Source organism: Dromiciops gliroides, chromosome 3, assembly GCF_019393635.1.
Source record: "Dromiciops gliroides isolate mDroGli1 chromosome 3, mDroGli1.pri, whole genome shotgun sequence".
NCBI classification, from domain to species: domain Eukaryota; kingdom Metazoa; phylum Chordata; class Mammalia; order Microbiotheria; family Microbiotheriidae; genus Dromiciops; species Dromiciops gliroides.
In genome coordinates this window covers 572452564-572464051 of record NC_057863.1, presented here as the reverse complement: position 1 = coordinate 572464051, position 11488 = coordinate 572452564, and the positions used below count along the sequence as shown (strand labels likewise).

Genomic DNA, 11488 nt, shown 5'->3' with positions numbered 1-11488 from the left:
GTTATGGGCCTAGTCAATAAAAACTTGTTCTGAAGATCTCCTTTTACACACACCATCCCATTTCACATTTATGATCTTGCAAATCACAAGAGAATATTTTCTGTTTTGTAATTCCTAGGTTGTTGATTCTAATAATGAAATTATCTAGTCCACGGTTTGATTTTCTTATTGTTCTGATGAGGCAAATATTCTCAAATAACCCTTTCTTGATCATTCCTTTAATATATATTCATTGAGCACCTATTTTGTATAAGGCATTTTGTTAGGTGATATGGAGTGAGTATGTGGGATGGGGGGGGGGAAGGGGAAGGATTTTATCCTTGTAGGAAATACTCAGTGAGTATTTCTTCCCACCTTTGAAGGTCAACTGTTCAGCAACTTAGTCTCGGAGTCACCTGGGTTACTGATAGGGTAAGTGGTCATACACTACACAACTATTAGGTATCAGGACTTAGACCAAAACCGTACTGCCTTTGATACCACTACCCACTATACCTGGCTGCCTCTCATGTTGGAAATATACAGAAGTAATAGTCAGTCAATAAGCATTTATTAATCACCTACCTTGTACCAGGCAAGGTGCACAGTCCCTATCACAGCTTTCTTTTTTCTCTAGCTGCCATTTAATCTCCACCTGTAAACTGAGCCCAACCACAGTTTCACTCTTTTTGTCCCCATTTGGGGTTTTCTTGGCAAAGATCCTAGAGTGGCTTGCTATGTCTTTGCCCAGGGTCACATAGTTGTGTGGCCAAATTTGAACTCAGGTCTTCCTGACTCCAGGGCCAGAACACTACATAATACAACAGGGAACTGCCCCAGAACTAATCCTGGCCCAAGGCAAAAGATAGTTTATGAGAACATGGGTAGTGCTTTCTCACTGATTCATCCCCGAGTCAGCCTTGTTGGTCCTGTTCTGAACTTTGTGAACCAGCTTCCTACCATGGACTCCAGTCTCTCCTTGCTTGAGTGATCAAATTCCCTGTTTTGTACATGAGTGCAGAGTTGGAAGAGCCCTCAGAAGCCATCTCTCACTCATCTCATCCCTGGAAAAGGATCCCCTCTATAAAAAGGAGAGAGGAGATCCCTTTTTTTACTATGTAATGAGTATCCCACCAGTCAGTCCTCATTCACTACTCCCTTCTGGGTCTCCAGCTGAGACAATGCTATGGTTTCTACTTTTGATCTTTGTCAGCCTCCCTCTTGTCTTCCTTTCCTTTTCTGGGAATGATTCTGGTCATATTGTATAAGGTGTTGCACACTCTCTCCCTTTTAGATTCTGAGATTTGAAGTTGATAAAGTTACATAAAGGAAAATTTAGCCCCCTTGCCTGAACCTGAAATTAAAAACCCTGGATTTAGCTATAGAGCAAGAAGGGTGTTCTTTGTCTTTAATTTTAATTTTTTTTTTTTTAGTGAGGCAATTGGGGTTAAGTGACTTGCCCAGGGTCACACAGATAGTAAGTGTTAAGTGTCTGAGGCTGGATTTGAACTCGGGTACTCCTGACTCCAGGGCCAGTGCTCTATCCACTGCGCCACCTAGCTGCCCCTCTTTGCCTTCTTTAGAAGACAGCAATTCACTGTTCAGAATGTTCCTTGTCCTGCTTATGTTGGGACTCCAGTGTCAGACCTCCAAACTTTCCATCAATATCTTCAGGAATACCCTGTACCTTAGACTCAGTTTTCTCTATCCTAGAGTTACCATAGAGTCTTTTTCTATTCTATTCTATTCTATTCTATTCTATTCTATTCTATTCTATTCTATTCTATTCTATTCTATTCTATTCTATTCTATTCTATTCTATTCTATTCTACTCCATTCTTTCATTCATTCTTTCATTCATTCTTTCATTCATTCATTCATTCATTCATTCATTCATTCATTCATTCATTCATTCATTTAGAGGCTGTTTTTCTCTATCTAGCCCAGGCTGGAAGTATAGCAACTCTTCATGGGCCTGATCTTAAAGCTGACTGGCAAAGAAGCTCTAGCCTTCTCCATTTTCCCCATCTGGACTGGTTCATTACTCTTTAGGCAGCCTGGTGGCCCTCCTAGGGCCTTACCATATTGGTGTGATACTTAGTGCAGACACCTTAGCCTGTCTGGCAGCAGGAACTACAGACATAAGGGCACCATGGAGTCTGGGGGCACAATGAAATCACAGGTCCAGACCAATGTCAAAAGTCAAAATAATCATACTGTGGTTAGATGGTGTGCTGAACTCATAGTGATGGGGCTATAGCTGGATTAAGATCCCATCCCTTTTGACCATTTTCCATTTTCCAAACATTGCTCCCCCCCCAACAAGTTTAGACCCCTCAGATTGGGCCATTCTTCCTCTTTTCAAAGCTAGTCTTGCCTAAGGATGGTATAGTGTATAAAGTGCTACCCTACAATCCTATCTAGAGTCACTGAATTTTACATCTGGAACATAATTTCTTTTTAAAAATGTAATTTGAAAATGTTTTAATGTTTTGTCTACATATCACTTATATTTCCAAATATTCCTTCTTGCCCTCTCTGAGAGCCATCCTTCATAACAAAGAAAATAAAGGGGCTGGGGGTAGGTGGGTGGTGATGCAGCAAAACTAACATATGAACCAAATCCCATGCAGTAGATAGCCTCCCACCTCTGCAAAGAAGGGAGGAAGGTGCGTTCCCATAGCTCTATTCAGGGGCCAAAAACATTCTGTTTCATTGTTTTGTTTTTATTACTCTTCTGGAAGGCACTTTTGAGATTATCTTGCTACATACTGAGCTCTCAAACCTGCCCATTGGATGATAGAGCAATTGCAGAATGGCCACAGTGTCAGAAATGTGGCCTTGACTGTATCTAAGTAGCCTGATCACACACTGGGAAAGGTAGCGAGTGCAATCACAGCACCCGAGATGAGGTGCCTCTCTCTCCTCCTTTCTGACAGATCTGAGCTGGTGAAGACAGTGAATTTACTAATGGGGCAGCTCTCTGGCTCTTGGCTTGTCTGCTTCCCAGAATCCTAGATTTAGAAGAGACTTCAAAGGTTATCTAGGCCAGGGCTTGTTAAACATTTTCCACTCACGACCCTTTTTTGCCTGTGAAATTTTTACATGACGCCCCCCCCCCCCATATAGGTATATAGAATAGGTATACATAACCTTTTACTGTTGCCAAATTTTTTGCAACCCCATATGGGGCTGCAACCCACAATTTCAGAAGCGTTGATTTAATCTAACCCATACCTGAACTGAAAGCCCCTCTATTCACTTCCCAGTGAATTATTTGAAATCTTCCATTGACTGGGAATTAGTTGCTCTCTGAAGCAGACCATTTCACTTTTAGACAGTAATTATTGTTGTTGTTTTGGAGGTAATCAGGGTTAAGTGACTTGCCCATGGTCTGGCAGCTAATAAGTGTCAGAAGCCACATTTGAATTCAGGTCTTCCTAACCCTAGGCCCTGCACTCTATTCACTGTACTACTTAGCTGTCCCTACAGTAAATACTATTAGGAAGTGTTCCCCTACTAGTCAAAAGCTGCCTATTCGTAAATTCTGCCCATTGCTACATAGTGCCATGCCCTCTGGAGCTATGTAGAATCTTTCTCATTCCTCTTCTAATGACAGCTCCTTAAAGATTTGAATACTTAAGGCCTTATACCTCTCTCACCCACACTCCCACACTCTAGGAATTTTCCTCTTTGGGAACTAGTTGATTTTTTGAACCCCACTGTAAAATTTTACATTTATCACTATTAAATCTAACACTAATATTTGGCTTATTATTCTGACCTGCTGGGATTTGTTTGTGTGGGGGGAAGGGGGAAGCCTTAATCCTTACTCTGTAATCCAATGTTTTAGCTATTCCTACCAGCTTTTTTCTCTTCTTTCCTTTTTCTTACAGTAAACAATTAGAAGAGATATGGGAACTGACGGAAGTAGACTTGGCGGAAGCCCCGCGAACTTGATATAGGAAGCGTTCTTTCTCTTCCGTTCTCTTTGGTCCCGGCGGCAGGAGGAAGATGACGAAGGGAACGTCTTCGTTTGGTAAGCGCCGGAATAAGACGCACACTTTGTGCCGTCGCTGTGGCTCTAAGGCGTACCATCTTCAGGAGTCAACCTGCGGTAAATGCGGGTATCCTGCCAAACGCAAGAGAAAGTATAATTGGAGTGCAAAGGCTAAGCGATGCAACACTACTGGTACTGGTCGAATGAGGCACCTAAAAATTGTCTACCGCCGATTCAGGAATGGATTCCGTGAAGTAACAACACCTAAACCCAAGAGAGCAGCTGTTGCAGCATCTAGTTCATCTTGAGGAGTCAACTGTTTGTTAAAATAAATGCCCTGAATCAAAAAAAAAAAAAAAAGAAAAGAAAAGAAAAAAAGAAGAGATATGGGAGCTGGGAAGGCAAGAGGGAGATTGACAAAGAACTAAGTCTCCATTATTGGTAGCTGAAGACCAGTTCCCGACTGATCATAGTTAGTACTTCCTGTGCTTTATTTTTAAAATAATTTTTATACAAATGATAGAAGAAGTCACACAAGATAAAATGGAAAATTTTGATTATACAAAATTTAAAAGTTTTTCCACAAATACATCTAATGCAATTTAACATTAGAAGACAAATGGGTAACTGGGGAAAAAATCATTGCTGCAAGTTTCTCTAATAAAGGTCTCATTTCCAAGATAGGCAACGGACTGATTAAATTTATAAGACTAATAGCCATTTCCCAATAGATATATGATCAAAAGGAAACAAACAGGTAGTTTTCAAAGGAAGAAATCTAAGCTATCAACAGCCATTTGAAAAAATTCTCCAAATTACGAATAATTAGAGAAATTCAAATTGAAGTGATTTGGAGTTCTACCTTATATCCATCAGACTAGCAAAGAAGACAAAAGAGGAAAATGACAAATGTTGTAGGGCCTGTGGGAAAACAGGGCACATGAATGCAATATTGGGTGGAGCTGTGAAGTGTAGTAATTCTAGAAAGCAGTTTGGAACTCGGCCCAGAAACTTACTAAACTGAATGCCTTTGACCCAGCTATAACATTATTAGGCTTGGACTCCTAAAGAAATTTTTAAAAAAAATCTTTGTGCAAAGAAATTTATAGCAACTCCTTTCATGGTAGCTCCCAAATGAAAACTAAAAGGGTAGCTTCCTCTTGGGGGAATGGCTAAAAGAATTCCGGTATATTGGAGAAGGGGAGGGGAGTAGGGGAGAAGGAAAGGCTGATTTCCATTAATTAAATAAAATTTAAATGAAAAACAAACAAAAACAAATTGTGATATATGACTAATAGAATATGCTGGTGCCATAAGAAGTGGTGGGATGGATATGTTCAGAGAAAATCGGGAAGACCTTTATGAACTAATGCAGAACAAAGTAAGCAAAGCTAGAACAATTTATGGAAAGATAGCATTATAGAGGAGAACAATTTTAAAAAACTTTAGGACTCAGAAACCTGGAAGGACTTGCATGAACTGATGATGAGTGAAATGAGCAGAACCAGAAGAACATTGTACACAGTATCATCAACATTGTCTGTTGATCTACTGTGATGGACTAGATTCTTCTCACCAATGCAATGGTACAGGAGAATTCCAGGGAACTCATGATGGAAGGGGATCTCTAAATCCAGGAAAAAAAAAAAAAAGAACTGTGGAATATAGATGCTGATTTAACCATAGTATTTCTTTTGTTTTTGGTGCTGTTGTTTTTCTATTTTGAGGTTTTTCCTCATTGCTCTGATTCTTCTCTTATAACATGACTAAAGCAGAAATAAGTTTAACATTATTTATATATATATATATATATATATATATATATATATATATATATATAAAACCTATATCAGATTACCCAGATTACCTGCTGTCTAGGGGAGGGGGGAGGGAGGGGAGGAAGGGAGAAAAATCTGAAATTGGAAAGCTTGTATAAACAAATGTTGAGAACCATCTTTACATGTAACTGGAAAAAAAATACTTTTATCAGGAAAAAAAACAACCCTTTAGGACTGTTATCAATGCAAAAGGAACCCCCCCCAAATGAAGGAAACATGCCATGCACCTCCTGCTAGAGAGGTTATGAACTAGCGTGGAGGTGATAGTTAAACCCAGGGAATTTGATGGTTAACTCTGGATGTTCTCGAGACCCCTTCTCTTTTCCTGCTACACTCTATCTGGTAACCTTACCAGATTCCCTGGCATAGAGGGAGAAGGCAGAAGGGCCCAGGGGAGAGTCTTGGGGAACATCTGCAATTATAGATCATGTGGATCAAGATTAGGACTGAAAAGATACCATCAGACATCCTAAGATGTCATTGGTAATTTTGGAGGGAACAGTTTTATTTGAGTGATAAGGTCAGACGGATGCTCATTAAGTGGTGAAAGGAATATCATAAAGGAAATAGATGATGGGTACAAAAGAAGGTCAGTTGGCTCTCTAGCAAGAGTGAAGAATAACTCATGGATAACTAGTGTGCTGCATTAGTGCCCTGGCATATAAACACACATTGGTGAAGTCCTATGCCACACTGGGTGGATTTTCTGTGAATGATCTATGGGACAATAAGGGGTGGATGAGCCGTGGTTGGCACAATTAGAAGAGCCCACATGGATGAACCATGGGGCACAAGCTGAAGCAGTCTCCTACTAATGCTAATAAAGCTGTTATAGGTGGTTAGGTGGGTTATGGAACATGCCATCCCAGGAAAGGTACAACTTCAAGTGACTCAAAAGACAATGGAAAGATTAATAATAAGAACAACTAGCGTTTACATACCTCCCTTGCTAAGTGTTATTCAGATAACATCTCCTTGATCCCTAGGTGCTAATATTATCCCCATGTTAGTGTTGAGGAAATTGTAGCAGAGGTTGAGGTGACTTGTTCAAGGTCACACAGCTAGTAAGATTCTGAAGCTGGATTTGAACCTAGATCTTTGTGTTGTTTTTTTGTTTGTTTTGGGTTGTTGTTTTTTTTTTTTTGTGGGGCAATAAGGGTTAAGTGAGTTGCCCAAGGTCACATAGCTAGTAAGTATCAAATGGCTGAGGCTGGATTTGAACTCAGGTCCTCCTGAATCTAGGGTGGTGTTTTATCCACTGACCACTTAGCTGCCCCCTTGAACCTAAATCTTCGTGATAAGAGGCCCAGTAACTCTATCCACCATGTCACCTCACTCCTTGAGATACAAATGACTGTATGGCAGCTCCAGGATATTGTCAAATATTATCGTATTTCATGATGTGGCCAGCATGAAAAACTGTAAAAGGCATCATTAAGGACATTTATGACTGTAATGGCATGTGGATTCATCATGGAAGAAAAATGAAGGTTAATAGGGGGATAACCTAAATTTTGCTCTAGTGTTCACGAAAATTAAAAGAGTAAAGTGAAGTACTTGTGTATATTAGGTAAAGTTTCCATAGAGGAATTCTGGAAAAAACACAAACAAGGATGGCGAAGGATAAGAAGACATGGAAGGATCGCAACTGGTACCACTGGAGGAATCATACATGCTGCTTAAGGTCATGGATACATTGAACTAAATATAAAAAAAAATTTGTCATTACAACTGTTGTGATTAACTGTGAATTTGTATTCAGTGAAAACTCACTAATTTATCCAAATTTAAAAAGTCAGTCTCACAAAGAAAAAAATCTAAATTACAGAATCCTTTCTTGAAAAAAAAATGTAGTTATGATTTGAAGGACATAAAAATATTATTTTGAAATAAGCAAAATTTCTAGAGAAATTTGTAAGTCCTTTAATATGAAGGTAAAAATAATATGTAGGCAAGATGTAACAGTGGATAGACATTTAGATCCCACATCTAGCAATCAGGAAAACCTGGGCTCAAGTCCCACATCTGACACATGCTGGCTGGCGGTGTGATCTTGAGCGAGTTGTTTAGTTTCTCAATGCCCTCCTGCAGCTCTCTAAGATGGTAAGTTACAAATCAATAGGGGAATCTGCATTGAGAGAGGGAGTTTCCTTCTCAGGAGCTACCTATACTAAAGAAATCACAGATTTTGGTTTTTAAAAAAAATCATGAATGAGCAACAATGCTCTTTAAAAATGGGTTTCTTTCTTTCTTCCCCTCTTTCCTTGCTCCTCCTTTCCTTCTCTACCTCCCTCTCTCTCCTTTCCCTCCCTCTTTTCCTTTCTTCCTTTCCTCCCTTTCCCTCTTTGCCTCCTTTTCTCCCTTCTTTCCCTCCCTCCTTTCTATTTTCTTTCATCCTTCTCTCCCTTCCTTCTTCCTTCCCCCTCTCTCCTTCCCTCCTTTCCTTTCCCCTTCCTTCTCTCCCTTCTTTTTTACATTCTTTCCCTCTCTGCCTCCTTCCCTTCCTTCATTCTTTGCTTTCCCTCTCTCCTTTCCCTCCTTCCTTCCTTTTTGAGACTGGGTCTCCCTATTTTGCCCAGGCCAGAGGTGCAGCAGCTACTCATCCCTTATGTCCCTGGTTTTCTGATCTGTCTCCTTAGGCAGCCTGGTGGCCCTCGGTTTCCAGTGGCTTACCCTACTGGTGCTGGAATTAGTGCTGGAATCTGGCTTTAGCTCTACTGTATCTCAGAACTCCAGGGATCCAGTGATCCACCATCTCCAGCCTCAGTAGGAGCAGGAACTCCAGGGCTGTGCCACCACACCTGACCAAACAGTGCTATTCAAAGTGCCTAACAGCTTGACATTTGAATTTCAATAAATTAAACTCTCTCCATTATTGACTGCATTAATTTGGGTAGTAAAGGCATTTTAATAGCTCCCAGGTAAACTTGTGTCTAATTGTTCCTAAATCCTCAAGTAATCACACCTGAATTAATGAACTCCTTCCCTCTCTTTTTTTGGTTAGCAAACTTGAAAATCTGATTGATTTCCGCCTCAATATTATGCAGTAATGAAGTCAATGGGGCTTCAGGAAGGGAAGCAAACTTTGCCCTTTCCTTCCAAATCTGTTCCATCTGGATTTTTCCTACAGCGATGCATACCTGTAAAGAAAAATCTCATTTTGGCCTACCCCAAATAGTACAATAAAGATGCTGTGATTGCCAAGAGAAGCAAACGGAGTGATGATACATGAAGTGTACCCCAGAAACTTAATGTGGTGTATCATTGGGAATGAAAGCTTGGATCAGAAAGATGCTGAAGAAATCAGCCAGCACAACTTTGGGGACTCTAGTTTGGTTTTAATCATTCTTATTACTAGGACCACTTGGTAGGATCAGCAAGTTCTGAGATGACTTAGTTCTGGAACCAGCTTTGCAGAATTAGATTCTGTTTCAGAGAAAATTAAAGGTCTAGTTTTGTTAGGGTCTTGTGAGCTTGGTAAAGTACACAATAGCCAAGACTTGTCTGTAAATGCTTCTAAATTCAAAAGACTACCACAGAATTAAACAAACTTATGTAAAATGTGTGCTGATATGGGACAGAATTAATTATCAGATTGATTGTGAGTCGTCCCAAAAGAATTACAAGACTCAGTACCTCAGTTTCTCAAGTTTTATTGCAATACTGTGAGTGAACACAGGGAGAGAATCAGAAAAGGGGAAAGGTATCTCTTGAATAGGGAAAGAAAAGACAGTTATATTTATAGTATGGATAAATTCATTATCAGTCTTATTATAATAATCTCCTCCTTAGGGAGGTACATGGGAGGGCTTATCCTAATTTGGAGTTCCTGGGGGCTTTAGCCAATCCCCGAGGTGGATCATAAGGTGAATCTGGGGACAACAAACTTGGCCTTTTCTGTGCATGTCACCTTTTCATTCCCATGCCTAGTTTCAAAATATTTTCATTTATCAATTACAATTTCTGTACCCTGTCTGTGTATCATTGTTATCGTTAAGGTCTCTATGACCTGCCTCTTTATGTTCTTGTTATGAGTGCTGATTAATGTGGGTAAGGAGAACCTAGGCCCTGACTTGTTTCCCAAGTTTTAAGTTATCCATTAATCCCTTTTGGAGCTGGAGTCTGTACATTATAGCCCCTCTTGGAGCTCAGATCTAAATTAGAGCTTGGGTCTTAGGTTTTTCTGTTAACCCCTTTTTTTGCCTCCTACATCATGCCCACATAAGAGGAATCCGTGGATTTATATGATCTCAAGTATGGACTACCTATAAAAGAGATGGAGACCTGGGGGTAGGGGTGAGGTGAGAGAGAAGGCAAGCAGGGCCTTGAGACTGGATATTTTCTCCAGCCTCCAAGTGGGGTAAAAGACTAGAATTATGTCTATCTGCCCACCCTAAATATTTCTGGCCCAGAGATATGATTATTTGTATGGGTTCAATGCAAAAGGTGATCCTATAGTTCAGACAAAAAACTCATGATTAGCAGGTGAGTAAGCCTAGTTATCATAGCAAACAGAAATTGGAGAACATGTACATATTAAAAAACACCAGAAAATACAAAAATGAATGAATTCTTTACTGAGAGTGAGATGAGACCTTAGCTCAAACCAAGAAAGAAGCCCCAAGCTCAGCTATGGGGAAAAGATTTCAGCATAAACCGGAGATCAGGTCGATGCTGAAGATCCATCCTTCCCTACATATTTAAAGCTTCCATAGGCTTTGTATGTGTGTGTCTCTCTCCTGAAAAGTGTCTCAAACCACACGCGTCCTGGCCCACGGTGTCTCAAATAATGCATGTCTCTCTCCCCAGTGATTCCAGCATTAACTCCATCCCTCACCCAGGTCTGCACCATAGCATAAGCACTCCCTCTGCCAATCAGAAGTCACCTCTTCTATGAACATAACAGCACTCAAAACATGGCAGGCTTGGGTCAAAGCCTGGCTATATTTACAAGGATGGAGGGCAGGTTATCCTTTCCTGGCATATCTGTACAGCTATTCACAGAACTGGTACACTACCTAGTTGTTCCAGTCTTCACCACCCTTTGTTTTAGAGCTATGTGTTGAGATTCACATAAAAGGGGAAACATTATTGGTTCTCAGGTCTATCATAAGATGATTTATCAGGGATTCTTAACCTGGGGTTCATTAAGTTGTTTTTGAGAAAAATATTTTGAGAACTGCATTTCACTCTATTGGTTTCCTTCATGATCCTATGTATTTTCTTTCAGGTATTTAAAAGCATTATTCTGAGAACAAATTCACAGAGTTGTTGTGAGAATAAAATTAGTTAATATTTGCATAGTTCCATATAAATGCTAATTGTTGTTGTTGTTGTTAAAAGGGGTTGGTCCATAGGCTTCATCAGACTGGCAAAAGGGTCTGGGACACACAAAAAGGCTAAGAATCCTTGTTTTAAACATAATTAAAATTGCTTTTGATCTTAAATAGTTTTCCTTTGGTTCAGTGAAAAACTAAAATGGCAGCACTTGAGTGCCAGGGAGAAATGTTTTGTACTTTTGTACTACTTCTTATATATCTTCAATCACAGTGCAGCAATACTTGGTCTTTGTTCTTCTCCAGTGCTACCCACATGCATAGATAGCTGTTTTGCAAAAAGCCTGAGCTTGAACAACAGAATAGATGAGATACTTTGGGGTCCCCAGGGGGGG

The 11488-nt window shown here is 40.0% G+C and overlaps 1 protein-coding gene across 1 annotated transcript; it reads left to right on the top strand.

Annotated features, from left to right (window-relative positions):
* The first annotated feature begins 3955 nt into the window (after positions 1-3955).
* On the top strand, positions 3956-4339 carry LOC122749861 (60S ribosomal protein L37-like). Its single transcript, XM_043996420.1, has one exon. The coding sequence runs from the start codon at positions 3994-3996 to the stop codon at positions 4285-4287; it is 294 nt and encodes a 97-aa protein (XP_043852355.1). The 5' UTR covers positions 3956-3993; the 3' UTR covers positions 4288-4339.
* The last annotated feature ends 7149 nt before the right edge of the window (positions 4340-11488 follow it).